General features: G+C 24.5%; 3 protein-coding genes across 3 annotated transcripts; 1 reads left to right on the top strand and 2 right to left on the bottom strand.

Annotated features, from left to right (window-relative positions):
• Positions 1–2,811: 2,811 nt before the first annotated feature.
• On the bottom strand, positions 2,812–3,840 carry OCT59_012528 (uncharacterized protein; the record flags this gene model as incomplete). Its single annotated transcript, XM_066134542.1, has 1 exon — positions 2,812–3,840. One exon carries the CDS (start codon positions 3,838–3,840, stop codon positions 2,812–2,814), a length of 1,029 nt encoding a protein of 342 aa, XP_065989798.1.
• Positions 3,841–6,468: 2,628 nt separating this feature from the next.
• On the top strand, positions 6,469–6,858 carry OCT59_012527 (uncharacterized protein; the record flags this gene model as incomplete). The annotated part of the gene is made up of 2 exons (XM_066134541.1): positions 6,469–6,550; positions 6,620–6,858. 2 exons carry the CDS (start codon positions 6,469–6,471, stop codon positions 6,856–6,858), a joined length of 321 nt encoding a protein of 106 aa, XP_065989797.1.
• Positions 6,859–11,939: 5,081 nt separating this feature from the next.
• OCT59_012526 (uncharacterized protein) lies at positions 11,940–13,159 on the bottom strand (the record flags this gene model as incomplete). The annotated part of the gene is made up of 8 exons (XM_066134540.1): positions 11,940–11,979; positions 12,062–12,068; positions 12,185–12,205; positions 12,279–12,323; positions 12,392–12,493; positions 12,561–12,668; positions 12,737–13,056; positions 13,155–13,159. The coding sequence occupies 8 exons, from the start codon at positions 13,157–13,159 to the stop codon at positions 11,940–11,942; spliced, it is 648 nt and encodes a 215-aa protein (XP_065989796.1).
• Positions 13,160–17,804: the final 4,645 nt, after the last annotated feature.

The raw sequence follows: 17,804 nt of genomic DNA, 5'->3' as shown, positions 1-17,804 counted from the left end.
TATTTCTGTCGGTATGTCTCATACAGTTTGCAATTAATAAAGTATTATCTGAATTTCTCTCTTTCCTTTAGTTAATAATCCTACTTTCATTATTCTCCACGTAAATTAAATATTGATTTTTACCTTTCTTTTTAATTTACTTACAATTAAATTACAACTTCTACACTATTTCGGTATTTCAAATTAGGTAAAACACGTTATCAGATAAATTTCAGATTTGTGTTTGACAATATTAAAGGCCAGATAAATGAAATCTTCGTGTAATATCATTGCACTTTATTTATACTTAATTTAATTAGTAATATGTTTTAAGTGCTATTTCGTTGAAGGCAATATAGTATGCATAACTACTAACCTATTTTTTAATTAGGATTCTCAAATATACTATACCCTTCCAAGTTCCAACTAAGTTTTCAATCTTAGAGTATTAACACGGGCACAATATGGCAGTGCAACTAGTTTATACTATTATAGAGTTTTGGTGATTCCTTAAAAAGTTTAAATAACATTGCCTGAATTTTTATTATCAGATGTTATCTAATCAACATTTTCACTTTTAATTTAAAAAGTTCGGCTTTTAATCTTCTTAAAATTGCAGTTTTATAAAGACCATCTGCTAATAAATTCTTCATATAATTCGAAAAAGAAATGATAAAATATGCAAGTATAATATACTGCTCACAAAATTTTTGTAAATAATTACAGAACGATATAATGTAATAAAAATTGAATAAATAATTTTTTTTCAATTTTAATTATTTTTTAGATAGAAATGTTATTGCGGATTAGGTTAGTATTTGATATCCTTTTCATATAATTAAATGAATTTCTCCAGAAATCTTAAACGATTTCATAGTCAAATTAGTCAATGTAATTATGGCTGGATTGTTATTTGGAAATCTCTTTTTCTCAATACAGTAATTATTTAATGTACTGTATTTACAATGCGAGTATTTATAGTAATTAATAATAATGCAAAAATAAATAAATAAATAAATAAAATAAAAAGATAATATATTCTTTCTATAATAAAGTTGGTTTCAAAAAAAAAATTTTATAAAAAGGAGCAATTATAGTTTTTGATAGCATTTCTTTTTTATGTATGTTCATTAAAGAAAAAAAGAACGTTTTTGAATTATTAGTTTTTTTACGTTGTACTTTTATTGTATGTTTTAATAACAAACTGAACAATTTTTTGGATATTCTCTGGCTATGTACTTCCTATGATAAATCAAGGGTTTCTAAATTTCTTAGAGTATGGTAATGATCAAGTAATTAGAAAACCTAGCTATAGCGAAAAATATGGCTGTTACATGACAGCCATTTATTCATCACGGCGCCTCACCCTCCGCGTTTCACTATTTTTTTTTCAAGTAGGAGAAAACTTATTCGTCACAAGTTATTCATCACATAAAATTTCATCATAACGGCGCAATGCAGGCCAAAAATCACATGATAGCCACTTTTTTTACTATAGCAGTGTATAAAATCTGAACAATTCATTTGTGCACATTAATAAAACTTCACACAACTAAAATTATGCTCCCTAAAAAAAATGTGCACATGAATTTTATGCGCTGCGCCATGGCTAGGTATTAATCAAGAGACTTGAGACAAGGTTAGATCCTTTGTTGATCAGGAGTTTATTTCAATCATAAAAAGCGACTTTTCATCTTATTTTAAAAATTATAGTCGTTTATCATATAAAACAAATGTCTCAACTTCTGACAGATTGCTTGAATGATATTTTTGAATATTTAGATGACTGATGGTCGATTCACTTTATATTCATATTTATTAGTTAATCAACTTGGTGTGAGGCTTCAGTTGTAATTATATTTCAAATATTAGTACTTTAGCTTCTTGTCTTCCAAGTGAATCAAAAGAAATTTTATATAAAATGGAATCAAAATTTTAACCCAACTACAAAATTTCCAATATTTAATTATGCATCATTTTGTATAGTTTTATCAATCAGACATATTTAAAAAGGATTTCAAGCCTAATTAGTAAACAAAGAATTATTCTATTACATATTTTTTACAGTAGTACACATAAACAAATAGTGATGCAAAAAATTTGTAAAATGCTTATGAGAATCAGGTCTCTGCTTTAAAGGAGTTATTTTTATTTGAATATGGTCATAATGCGCCAATTTTTATTCTTCATCCTAAAGCTAAAGATTGATTTAAAAATCTCAGAATTACAATGTGATTCGAAATTTACATCTGAAATTTTTATTCAACTATAAAAATATGTCACAATATTGTATTATTATACATAGATCATTTCTCATATTTAATTTCAGAAAATTTATTCCTGTTCAAAAAAATTTAAAATATTTTGGTACAATATTGCATAGGTTAACTTTAATATTGTCAAAACTTCCTGATACTTTAGTCAAATTAGAAATTTATGCTGGACAGAACCAAAATTCAGATTCATTTCTTACTAAATTAGTAAATTCACAAGAACTTGAAATATCATCTAGTAATGATAGAATTTTTGAAGATTTGCTAATTTACAACTTCCACATATAGAAAGAATGTAAGCATTAAATTTTTGCATTTTAAAATTTTTAATATTTGAAAGAAATTTTAATTTAAAAAGAAAGATATTATGATATTACAAAAAAATATAAAAGAAATTTACTATATATAAAAATGATTATATATATAAAATAGCTAAAATTATAACAATCTATTTATTTATATTTTTAAATTTATAACCTTGTAAAAAAAAATACTGTAATTCTGTAAATAAATGATTTAAAGTTTTACAATTTAATAATTAAGGGAAAATTATTATAAATTATTGATTTTTTTGAAGTTTCTTTAATCTTTTTTGTGCACTTTTATATCCTTGTTTGGCAGATTTTTCATACCAATAAATTGCTTTACCTATATCTTTTGTAATTCCATCTCCCGTTTCATACATTAAAGCAAGATTATGTTGTGCTATAATATTTCCCAAATTTGCAGCATTTTGATATAATCCAAATGCTTTTTGCTCATTAATTTTAGTTCCAATACCATTATAATAACAATATCCTAGCATCATTATTCCTTCTGAATATCCTCCTTCAGCTGATTGCTTAAACAATTTAAAAGCTTTATTATAATCTTTTTCAATACAACTTTCATTTATATAACAATTACCAAGATTAAATATTGCCATTAGGCTACCATTATTTGCAGCTATTTCATACCAATATAAAGCCTTTTTTAAATCCTTTTCAACACCTATTCCTTCTCCATAACAATAACCAACGCTTACTTGTCCAGGTGTAAAATTTTTATCAACTGTTTTTTCATAATATTCAATAGCTAACTTACCATTTTTAATAGTTCCTTTTCCATAAAAATAACATTCACCAACAAAATATTGTGCTAAAATATGATTTTTTTCTGACGCATTAATAAACAAATTAAATGCGTTCTCATAATTTTTATTTATTTCAATTCCATAATAATCAAAATATCCAAGAATAAAAATAGAATTTAAACTATTTTGATTATCTAATAACCAATTATAAAATTTTTGTGAATTTAAATTATAATTATTAAAATATTCAATAACTAGTTGTTTCACTGAATATATTTCAAGTCCTTTATTTATAAATTTAAAAATAAAATCATGTATTAGATCAACTATAATGTTAAAATCTTCAATTGCAAAATTTTCTTGTTTATTTAATATCACTATAGGATCAATTTCTTTAATATTCATTTTATCAAAATTTTGAATAAGTTGAGATAAATCTCCTTGTAATTCTGAATTATTAGTACTTAAAGAAATATCATTAAATTCTTGTTCATTTGTATACTCGGTATCTTGCATTTTGATATTATTGAGCGTTATCAAATGTATTGATTATTGAATAATGATAACAATAAAGTTAAGGAAAAAGTGAAAAAGTAAAAATTATTAAAGTTTTATTGTGTATACCTATTTTATACTTTTTTTTCTCCGATGATAGTCGTACAAGCGTACAGCGTCATTTAGTATTACCTGTATTACCTGTTACCAATCAATCAGTCGATGCTCAACTTTGGCACCGCAGTATGCAGTAAATTTTGAACTACCCCAGTGGCACCGACAAAAATTTAGCGATCACGTGATTTTTTCTCTGTCACATCACATTTTATCATCACATCGTAAATTTGTAATACGTGACTACTGTGACAAATGATTTCACTAATTATTGGATCATAATAATAAATATGTAATACGCGTAACAATTTCTTTTTTTTTCTCTTTCTTCACTTTTTTCCAATAAAATAAAATAAAATGACATTGATTACTTGTGTAAAGTGTTATAAATCTTTTGATCAGTCCCTTTTTATTAATAATCAAAAAGGTAACTTCTATAAACGATGTATTACTTGTAGAAAACAAAATAATGAATATAATAGTAAAAGAAAAAAAACAGACAAAAATATTTTGATTCCAGACGAAAATTTTTTGATTCTTAGTTATAAAGAATTAGATCAACGCTTATCTGAGATGATTAATGATATTGGGAAAGAGGAATATTTAGAAAATTGTGAATCTGGAATAGAATTTTCTTGTATTATTGATATTTCTTTTCTATCAAATAAAACACCAAAAGAAATGGCAGACAACGTAAAGAATTTTATTGGCGAGGTGGATGGATATTATTATATGTGAGTACTAGTTTCTTTTAAATGGCTTTTATGTTAACAGTTAATTATTTATTATTTGTAATTAACTTATTTTTTATATCTATATAGTTATAGCAAAGAGTATCATTCAAAGAAAGATGACAAAATTTATACTTATTGGTATAAATGTTCTCAAGACAGATCTTTAGCAAAAAGACCTAGAAAAAATGTAAATGAGGAGAAAAATAGAGATAAAATACCAATAGAAAGGTTTGATTGTGATAGCGCAATCAAAATCATAATCAATACTAATGATCAACAGGCAACGATCAACGCCACGCATAGTATACTTCATAAGAGGCCAGAAAGGTATCTAATTGACGAATAGATAACAAAATTTATTAATTCCCAAATACATCTTTCACCAGCAGAAATATTTGGACAACTAGAATTAAGAAATCCAAATATTACTCAAAAGCAAATACATTATTGGTGGACTAAATTAATGAAAAAAAAGTATGAAAGAAATCAAAACCAATTAATTTCAACTCATTTATTATTAAATGAAAATGATTATAACATAATATTCATGGATTTGAATGGGGACGTCAAATACATAGGTTTTATTACACCACCATTTCAGAAATTAATCAATAATAATGAAATATTAGTTGATGCTACTTGTAAGTATAGTTTGAAATATTTTATATCTAGCATCTGTATTTGGCATTCATATTTATTTAATATATTTGATATGTTTACTAATTTTATAGATAAAACAAATGCACTCAAATATGAATTATATGCCATCATTGGACAAATAGATGGAGCTGGATTTTCAGCGGCATATCTTTTTCTAGATAATGCAAAAAAAAACAATGGAATTAGAACATCTATTTTAACTAATTTTTTTCAAGAATTGAAAAAAATTGGATTAAAAAATATTGAATATTTTCTTACTGATAAAGACTTTTCACAAATTAATGCAGCTCAATCTACTTGGCCAGATGCAAAAATTCAAATTTGTCTATGGCATGCTAAAAGAGCTCTTAAAAAAAAATTATCAGATAATGAACTCAAAAATTTTAGTCATCATTCTTTACTTAATTCTAATCAACAATATGATTTCATAGATAGACAATGGATTCTTTCATTTGTATCATCAACAACTACTAATTCTTTAAATAATGTTGCCTTTTGTCCTAAAAATTTGCGTTCTGAAGTATTGGATTTGTTTGTTAAACATTATCATCAACATCCTCTCATCCCTTTTTCCCAAAATGAATTTTTATCATTTCAAACCATTCAAGAAAGTGCAGTTAAGGAAATGTATTTATTATGTTATAAACATAATTTAATTCATTTATGGGCTTATCTATGGACTAACTGGTATCAAGATGATATGTGGATTCTTTGGGCTCGTTCTGCTTCACCTGAAAAGATCTGCGTTTTTAAAACTACAATGCTCACAGAATCCCACTGGAAGGTTATCAAGAGAGATTATTTACCAAAATTCTTCCGCCCTCGCCTTGATCTAGTAACTTATATCACAATTACCCGCCTTATTCCACATAATGAAGCAACGTTAAATAAATATCTTATGGGTAGACAAGAACCTTCTTGGAGAAAGGATTTCAAACATAATTGGAAAGAATTATCCAAAAGAAAACCTTCACAAACATCTAATTATTTAACTGATTCAGAAAAATGGATATGTAGCTGTCCATATTTTTTAACAAATAGATTTTTTATTTGTAAACATTTGATTAATATTGTAAAAGAAAATATTTCACCCAAATTTTTTAAGGAAGTACAACGGCAAGGAGTTTATCCTTTGCTTGGAATGAAGGCTCATGATTTCCCTTTAAATCAAAATAATATAGATTATATCACGACTGGAACTACAAGAGTATCTAATTCTTTAGGTATAAGATTTATTAAATAAAAAATGATAAATAGATACAATTAACTAACTAAATTAAATTTAATTATAGATAATTTTCAAGAAGAAGAATCAACAGAGATTTTTGTTGAGATTGAAAATACGTTAGAAAGGGCACTGCAAATCATTCGGGAACAACATGCATTATCAAACATTCGATGGGCAAAGTCTATTAATAAAAATATAGAAGGTGTTAGAAAGATAGTTAATGATATTAATAGATATAATAATAGAATTACCAATCCAAAAACTTGGAAAGAACATAATAATAATACTATGTTTTATGAGTAATGTATGTATTGTACATACTTTCGTTTAGAATGTTTTTTTTCTTCTCATAATTAATGTATGCTGTTCCTATAAAATAAATACGTTAAGTTTTTCTTAAAAAAATGCGAAAAACAAATTTAAAAAATTCATTTATTATATTACCTTGTTCTTTTATAATTGTCAGAGAAAAAAAAAGGAAGTTTATTTTTTTTTGTAAGTCGTTATAAAAAAAACTTCCTTTTTTTTCTAAGTTGTTATAAAAAACCCCCCCCCCCCTTTTTTTCTAAGTGTTACGGTTGCGTTATCATTTATTAGTAATTAGTGACAATCAGTAATTAACGTATTACAAATTTACGATGTGATGATAAAATGTCATGTGACAGAGAAAAATCACGTGATCGCTAAATTTTTGTCGGTGCCACTGGGGTAGTTTAAATTTTGTCGATGCCACTGGGTTAGTGTAATTTTCACTTATATAAGACGTCATCAATAAATTTTGAAAAAAAATATTACTATAAATTATTACAATATTATTAATAAATGTCGTACCGTAGAAAGAATATATTAAAAGTACATAAGTCACATAATTATTTACAGAGTATATATATAAATCTCTTCTTGATAAAAATCAAATTTTTTATTCGTTATAAAGGTTGACGTTATTTAAATAAAATGAATAAATGATCCCTACCATAATCATTACAACAACATATTGGAATCTTTTCAAAATGTGTTATATGAAATAAGAATATTCTGCTAATTTATCAAAAGTATTATTACAAAAATTTACATTTATATTGTTTAAAATATTTAAAAATATAAATTGCCTCTATGAAAAATTTCCATCCGAAATTTATCCAATATATAATCAACAAAAAAATCCATATAATATTCATTCTCAAATTTAGCTCATTTGGCACATTTTTTGTATGTATAAAGTTGTACGAAAATTAAACAATTTGTACTAGTTTCGATCAGTTAATATTCAAATAAGTATCTGATTTACATTATATTATTATCCCAGTTTTATTTAAAAAAATGACAAGCAAATGACCAATTTACATACAATAAATGACAAATTTACGTTCCATTGCTATATTGTTGTTGTTCTGCAAATATTGAATTTAAATTTAACAATTTTGATATTAAATGAAATTTTTTTTTTTGAGCTTTATACATATCTTTTAACAAATTGGTTCGTAAAAGTTTCTGTTTGAATACGAAAGAATATTCGTATATAAATAGATTACTATTATTACAAAAAAAAAAAAAAAAAAAAAAAAAAAAAAAAAATATTTTAAAATTACAATTTCTTACGACAAATGAGATTCGATTTCGGATTATCTTTTATAGATCCTGATAAATGACGTTGTGAAACCTGAATATGTTTCTCTAGAAGTTGATGCAAATAATAGAAGCAATAATGACGTAATTAAATACCCCTTAAGATCCTTAAGATTTTATGGACATTTAGGACAAATCGTCAAATCGCCAAATCGTTAATCTTACCATTTTGCAGATCATTTTTAAATTATAATCCTTAACATATAAATTCCTAAACCTTTTAGCTTCTTACGTACGCATCAGTTTTAAGCATCTCATTATCATAGACTAATCTCAAACGTTACAATTTGCTAATCATTTTATCCTCCATTTAAATTTGTTATGTCATATATACGACAGCATACCTCACTAATTTCACGTAGCTAAACCTTCTGAAGTTTTAATGTCTCGAGCGACAGATTCAGTTGTCTCATCCAGTTGATACAGCTAATTATGAAAAATAAATGAAGAGGTTTTATAAGAGACTTTTTAACAAGATAGTGGAAATATTTTTGTATGGTAAGTTTATTACCTTAAAACAGGAAAGTTAACCCCTTAAAATATAAATTTTCATTGTTTAAATAACTACATAGAATTTATAAGTCATTAATTATTAATTAGTTAATTAATTATTAATAGGTTTTATAAATCAAACTGAATATTTTTGTTATTTATGTAATAATAAGGTTATGTATCTTTAAATATCCATAACTATAGATGGACGTATTGAATCATGATAATTTTTAGTTATTGGAAAGAGCGTCATTTTCTCTTTCAGAAAATCGAAGATTGTTCAAATTGAATCACAGAAAAATTAGCTATTAATTTTTAAGAAAACGATAATTAATTATCTATATTTTTCATAATTTCTCATTATTCTATGATTTAATTTGGATGATTTATATATTGTGAGAATATACACAGTTATTTTTACTGGTGGTTAAACTGTAATAATTTTTTGTTTATTGTAAATGTTGTAAATTTATGAAAAATAAAGTTTTCTTTTTTTTCGTCCACGTAATTTCTTATATCACGTGAGATCGACAATTTACAATTTATTGGCTGATCAATGTTTGAAATTGAACCAATCAATGGATTTTTATCCATGCTCAATTTCTTGTGTTTAATGCTTTATCAATACCTTTTTTTTTTAATTACAGAAGATTTTATTTAAATGACTAAAATAGTTCTATTAGAGTGATTGCTTTAAATTATCATCACTTCTAAGATATAAAATAAAAAGAAAATAAATAAAATTATTTGATTTTGTTAATGTTAAAATCTTATTAAAATTCTGGTAATCATTATAAATTTTTTTCTGTATGATGAAATTTAGGTTTGTTGAAAGTAACGTCAAGATCGATGTAATGTATCAGGACCCCGAGCAATACTGAAATAGGTAACAAGAAATAACGCGTAGAATAGGCTAAAATAATCATGAAAATCTTTCCTTTTTTAGATAAATTTTGATAACGTTGGTAAGAAATATATTACTTTATTTAGTAACTGACTGACATTATCATAATTCCGGCCCTGAAAAAATGCGTAGAGCTAATAGTAAAATTTTGCCAATTTCCTATGACCTATTTATATATTGTTCGGGGTCCTAATGTATCTGACTTAATTCTTTTTTTTTTGATTATGTTTAAAATAATGTTTATATAATATTACTTACTAGACTTTGATTCTTCTGGACCATTTGTTATTATACAGTTCATGATAATATTGAATTGTTGCAAATGTCGATCAAATAAATTTCTTTATCTAGCGACAAGATTCGTTTTTTCCACTTTCATTTTTAAATCTTTGTATTTAAAGAGCTTCCCATAAATCAGTTTAATATCCAGGAGGATTTAGTAATTTTGAAATTTTGCAGGACCTACATGGTCTAATGGACCATGGTAGCAACAACGGTATCAACAGCGAGAATCAAGTTTAGAAAAAATAGAAAGAAACAATGTGATTTTAGATGATGTAAAAAAAGAATTATAAGGTGATACAATTGTAATATTGAAAGAGTGTCTAAATTTTGATTAGATAACAAACTGATATTATATTTTTATTTTTTGCCAAACAGAACAACGACAGTTATTAATAGCCCTAAGAAATACTAAGTTGTGACGTTGAATTGTTTTTTTCACACAAATGCAAAAACAGTAATTACATTTTCCTGTTGTCGAAATTTGTATTATCTTTTATTAGAAATTAGATGTCGATTATTATGATGCATGGAGGCAATGAAATAGTGAATATACATTTAAATTATTATATGTCAATCATATAATTCGTATTTCTTAAAAAAAAATATTATCTTTGAACTTCCTTTCGTTTCACTTTTTCTATTAAGCCAAGCTATTTAAATTATCAAAGAAATAAAAGAATATGATTGTAAATTTGACTAATATTTTCAGTTTATTTATTTATTTAGAATATCATTAAGAAGTAACAAAATATATTCAATTCAATTTTATTTGTTTAAAGTGAAGTGACAATTATTATTAATCAATTATATTTTTAAGTATTTTTAATCGTAACCGAATATTACATTAATGGGAAAAAATTTCTTGAATTTTTAAGGTAAGTCTTTAAATTGATCATTACATAATAATTATTTGAGAATCATTATTATTTTTTTAATTCCATATTGAATAATAATGTTTTATCAAAAAAAATAAATAAATAAATCTAGTTATTTTTTTTAAAATTATGATTTCTTTACTTTTTACTTCTTCAGAAAGTTTAATTAACTGAAGTACACCAAAAATAATTTATTATAGAAATTCGATTCCTGCTTATTTATAATGTAGCGTGAATATTGCAATCAAGGTATTATTTATTTTTAATAATTCGGGATGAAAAATATTTTTGAATTTCCTTTTCAATATTGCTAAAAAAACGTTTACAATAAAAAGTTGATGATATGTCAATGACTTATGTTTCGGTAAGTTTTATTGAATATGGAATTTTCGCTAGTAGATCAAAAAAAAAAAAAAATTAACTAAATAACAATTTCAATAAAATTTGTAAACTTTTCCTAATATAAAATTTTTTAAAAAAAATTGTCAGAATTAAATTGAGATAATACAGTATTTATTTATTTATTTATTTTTAATCGCTAACCGCATTTTTACTATTTCTGTAAGTGTCGGACTTCGTACTTCTTGTCCTTGCTCGAAACTCGTCTCGAAACGTCCGTAAAAGAGAGAATATTCAGTTGGTGACGTTTGTCTGGCTCCGAAAAACATTTTAATATAAAACCTCTTCCGTTTTTTGTTTCATCTTTTTCCTAAAAATTTGTGGACAAGATGATCGTCGGAAAGAGTTTAATACAGTATTTATATAGAATTAGTATTATTGAAGAACTATTAAATTTATGGATTACTAGTTTTATGTAAATTCGGTCTAAATAGATAAATTATAAGATATTACCAGTAATATAATTATAGATATTTTATTACAATTTCATTAAGAACAAAACTAAATTATATTTTGATTTTAAAAAAGTTTTTATATAATTGATGAATAGAGTAAATATAAAATAAATGAATAAATACGTAAAAGTTAATCAATAAGGCTAGTATAATTTAAAATTATAACTATCATTATTTCTATTCCTACTCCTATTCTTCCATTTTTATCTTAAATTTTATTATCACTCCTTTTCATCTCCCATCACTCCTCACTCCTCTTCATCTTCTTATCACTCCTTTTCATATCCCATCACTCCTCTTCATCTTTCCATTACTCCTCTTTATCTTCCCATTACTCCTTTTCGACTTTTAACTTCCCATCATTCCTCTTCTTCTTAACTTTATCAAACTAATCAAAATTGTAATTTACTAATTATTGAAAAGCAAAAATAAGACCGTTTTTAAACTATAATAAAGTATAAATTTGTTACCTTTCCACTGAAGATTAATAATAATTAAAATTTTAAACTATAATAGCGAAAAAAAAATAAAAATTTAAAAATTTAATTACTAAAATAGCAAAAGGTTATAATTGGTCTAAATTTTTTCTTTGCCTTTAGATTTTCTATCCTGGTCTAAAAAAATAAACAAAATAAGTATATTATACAATTGACTAGTTTTTTTTATACATATCTAAAGAATAATTACCATCTTTACTAGTGTTCAATTGATAAATATCAATTTGTAGTGATTCTATTTAATGAAAGAAATTAGTGTTTTTTTTTTAAATAACAGTATAAATATTTTTTATTAATCAATACCTGCTGAAGAATTCATACTAATAATATTATCATTTTTTTCATAAGAATCATCAGAATTATCTGGTTCAGGAGACTGTACTAAAATATCAATTTGTAAGGATTCTATTCAATGAATTAAAAATTTATTAATTATTTATAATTGATTTTATTAATTATTTAAAAAGTATACCTGAAGGTTTCATATTAATATTATCATTCTTTTCATAACTATCATCAGAATTTTTTAGCTCAAAAGAATTACTATTTTTCAGCTGAGAAATATCAATTTGTAAGGATTCTATCAAAAAATTAAACCTTATCAGTATTTTTTACAATTAGTATTAAATTTTTTTTATTAATGAATACCTGAAAATTTCATGCTAATTATATTATCATTTACTTCATAATAATCATCGGAATTTTTTGGCTCAGGAAGATTACTAAATTCAAGCAATCTACTGGCATAAACAGCTTCTGAATTTGTTACATAAGATATTCCTAAATTTGTCGAAGTTATACTGCTATTTGATGAACTTTCATCTATTTCCTTAATTTGTTTTTGAATACTTGTATAATTACTAAGATTACTAATATATAATAAATCACTTGATTCTTTAAGCCATTTACTTAAAGTTTTTTTAATTTCTTCTGCATTTGGTCGTTTTGATTGATTTGCATCCAAGCATCTTTTAATTAAATGCACAATCAAATGAGGCACTTTAATATTAAATCTTGGTCGAAGTCCTTTACAAATTTTCATTGTTAAATTTATATCATGACCTACATCATAATACGGAGGTAATCCAGAAATTACTTCATACATTACTATACCAAAACTATAAATATCTGCAGCTTTTGTATAATTTTGTCCACGTAAAATTTCAGGGGCAATATAAGGTAAAATACCATATATTTTGCTTTTTGCATTTTCCGATGTATTACAATCAGCAGGTTTACATAATCCCATATCAGTTATACAAGTGAGATTTTTGAGCCTTAATATATTACCAATATGCAAATCCCGATGAATTAATTCTATTTCATGAATATCTTTAAGTCCATGTGCAATGCTATGTAAATAATTAATCTTATCACTCCAACTCAATTTACTATAATTTGTGTCTAAATAATTTCGCAAACTTCCATTTTCTGCATAATCTAAAACCATAATGTAATTTTCCGTTTCTGGGTCTTGAGTTATTCCATAAAGTTTAATAAAGCGTTTATGCAAATTTACTTTATGATGTAATGTAATCTATAAATATTATAAATAAGTATTAATACTTAAATTAAATATTTATTAAGAATAGTTAAATAGCTTACCTCATTCATAAATTCCAATGCAACATTTCTTGAATTATTTAAACTTTTCAGAGCTACAACCATGTTTTGATCCTTTCTTATCCAATTTTGATTATGATCATCCCATTTTGCTTTATATACTTTTCCAAACCCACCTTTTGCAATATATTTAATATCATAAAATCTATCATAAGGTATCCATTCTAATGCATTTTGTTCCTCATTATAAGTATGTGCTGTTAACTGAGTATCTTGAATAAATTTATCAATATCATCATTACCACTAGTCCAATGTATGAATCTATTTTGAAAATGAATTGCATTACACACTTTATTACATTTTTCACATATATTTTCCAAAACTACCATATAGTTCTTGGTTTCTGGATCTTGAGTTATTCCATAAACTTTAGAAGGTACTGCAATCTATAATGTATTTAAAGTTAGAAAATATTAGTAAGAATAAAAATTTCAACTATTTATTTTTTTAAACATCTGGCAATTTTTTTTCCACAAATGGTACATTATAGTAATTCACAAAAAATGAAACTTATTATACCTTATTCATAAATTTTAATGGATTATCTAAAATTTTCAGAATTATAAACATATTTTGATCTTCTCTTTTCCAATTTTGATTTCCATTATAACTACTGTACCAACAACTTATATATCCATCAAACCAATTTGCTCTGTATATTTTGTCAAACTTATAATCATCTGTAATATATTTAACATCATAAAGCCTATCATAAGGTATCCATTCTAATGCATGTGATATTTCATTATCCTTATGAACTGATAGCTGAGTATCTTGAATAAATTTATCAATATCATTATTACCACTAGTCCAATTTTCAAAATTTCGTTGAAAACGCATTGAATTACATGCTTCATTACATTTTTTACATATATCTTTTAAAACTACCATATATTTCTTGGTTTCTAGATCTTGAGTTATTCCATAAACTTTATGAGATAATGCAATCTACAATATATTAAAGTTAGAAGTATTAGTAAAAATAAAATATTCAACCATTTGTTTCTTAAAACAACTTTTTTTTTTCACAAAAATGGCATAGTACAATGTGATTATTTTATATTATAATTCACAAAAAAAAATGAAACATTTGATAAATTTATTATACCTTATCCATATATTTTGATGTAATACTTGCTGGGTTATTTAAATCTATATATTTTGATGTAATACTTGCTGGATTTTTTAAAATTTTCAGAATTATAAACATATTTTGATCTTCTCTTTTCCAATTTTGATTATCATTATCCCATTTATATATACATCCATCAATCCAATTTGCTATGTATATTTTGCCAAACATATAATCATCTGTAATATATTTAACATCATAAAGCCTATCATAAGGTATCCATTCTAATGCATTTTCTACCCTATAATTATTATGTTCTGATAGCTGAGTATCTTGAATAAATTTATCAATATCATGATTACCACTAGTCCAATTTTCAAAATTTCGTTGAAAATGCATTGAATTACATGCTTCATTACATTTTTTACATACATCTTTTAAAACTACCATATAGTTCTTGGTTTCTGGATCTTGAGTTATTCCATAAACTTTAGAAGATACTGCAATCTATAATGTAATAATTAAAGATAAAAATCTTAGTAAAAATAAATATTTGTTTTTTTTCCACAAATGGTATAGTACAATGATTAATTTATATTATAATTCACAAAAAATATACCTTATTTATAGGATTTAATGTAATACTTGCTGAATTGTTTAAAATTTTCAGAATTACAAACATATTTTGATCTCCTCTTATCCAATTTTGATTTTCATCATTCCATTCATATATACATCCATCAATCCAATTTGCTCTGTACACTTTACCAAACTTATTAACTTCTGTGATATATTTAATATCATAAAGTTTACCATAAGGTATCCATTATAATGCATTTCTTACATCATAATAATTATGAGCTGATAGCTGAGTATTTTGAATAAATTTATCAATATCATTATTACCGCTAATCCAATTTTTAAAATTTCGTTGAAAATGTATTGAATTACATGTATTATAACATATTCCACATTTATTGATATCCGAAACCACCATATAGTTCTTGGTTTCTGGATCTTGAGTTATTCCATAAACTTTATAAGGTACAATCTACAGTATATTAAAGTTAGAAATATTAGTAAAAATAAAATATTTACTAACCATTTGTTTCTTAAAACAACTTTTTTTTCATAAAATGGCATAGTAAAATGTGATTAATTTATATTATAATTCACAAAAAAAAAATGAAACTTTTGATAAATTTATTATACCTTATTTATAAATTCTGAAGTTATACTTGCTGGATTATTTAAAATTTTCAGAATTACAAACATATTTTGATCTTTTCTTATCCAATTTTGATTATCATTATCCCATTTATATATACATCCATCAATCCAATTTGCTCTATACACTTTACCAAACTTATTATCTTCTGTGATATATTTAATATCATAAAGTTTACCATAAGGTATCCATTCTAATGCATTTCTTACATTATAATAATGAGCTGATAGCTGAGTATTTTGAATAAATTTATCAATATCATTATTACCATTAATCCAATTTTTAAAATTTCGTTGAAAATGTATTGAATTACACATTTCATTACATTTTTCACATATATCATCCAAAATTACCATATAGTTCTTGGTTTCTGGATCTTGAGTTATTCCATAAACTTCATAGGCTTTATAAAATACTGCAATCTACAATATATTAGTTAGGGATATTAGTAGAAATAAAATTTTCAACTTTTTACTATTTAAAACGACTAGCAATTTTTTTTCATCAAATGGGGCACAGTATAATGTGATCATTTATATTACAATTCAACAAAAAACGAAACTTTTAATAAATTCATTATACCTCATTTATAAGTTCTAATGTAATACTTGCTGGATTATTTAAAATTTTCAGAATTACAAACATATTTTGATCTTTTCTTATCAAATTTTGATTATCATTATCCCATTTATATATACATCCATCAATCCAATTTGCTCTATACACTTTACCAAACTTATTATCTTCTGTGATATATTTAATATCATAAAGTTTATCATAAGGTATCCATTCTAATGCATTTTTTACACTATAATTATTATGTTCTGATAGCTGAGTATCTTGAATAACTTTATCAATATTATTATTACCACTAGTCCAATTTTTAAAATTTCGTTTAAACCATTTTGCATTACATTCATTATCACAATTACAATCGTATGAATTAACCAGCTTTTTAGCACTTTTGATAAAAGAATCCATTGAGAGTTTTTTCAAATAAAATTCATAGGAAGAAATTAAAAAAAAATTTGCAGTGGTAAGAAAAAAAATTTCGCCTGATGCTTTATAAATGGAAGAACAATATTTATGCATAATTATGTTGATCATGACTAATTAGTGATTTGTGTAATGTGGGCTGAATTTTTTTATAAAAATTATTTGCTGATCATATTCAATTTAAACATGTGTGAATTTTTTTAAATAACAACGAATATTAAGAAAATTGGTGAAACTTTTTGAGCTATAACATTATATGTTCATTATTACACTAGTCGAAAAAAGACAATTTGGCCTAAATTTGACCAGGTTGAATATAGGTCGAATGATGATCTAACCTGTGTCAAATTGAGGTCGAATTTTTGGGCGCATTTAGGGTGCCAATCGTCTCAAATTTGGAAAGAAAATTCGGCCATCACTACACTACCATTCGACCTAAATTTGACTAGGTTGAATTTAGGTTGAATTTAGGTTGAATTTAGGTCTAATAGTGGCGTCAAATTGAGGTGCAGTTCGGATGATTATTCGACACAAAATTTTGTCTCAATATTTATTTATTAATTTAGTTCAATTTCAAATTTATTAATTTATTAAAACACTTAAATATACAGTACATGTATATTAGCATCTATCTAATGTATAAATAAAATAATTATACACAATTTCACAATCACATGATCGCATCTTGAAAAGAACGAATGTTAAAAGTCGTCTTACTATAACTAAAGAAAAAAAATAAAGTCCAAGTCCGATTTGAAATAAAAATTTGGAAAAACAAAACTTTAAAAAAAAAGTT

Source organism: Rhizophagus irregularis, chromosome 2 (genome assembly GCF_026210795.1).
Source record: "Rhizophagus irregularis chromosome 2, complete sequence".
NCBI classification, from domain to species: domain Eukaryota; kingdom Fungi; phylum Glomeromycota; class Glomeromycetes; order Glomerales; family Glomeraceae; genus Rhizophagus; species Rhizophagus irregularis.
Note: the sequence above shows the minus strand (reverse complement) of the source record. Positions and strands in the feature narration are given on the sequence as shown.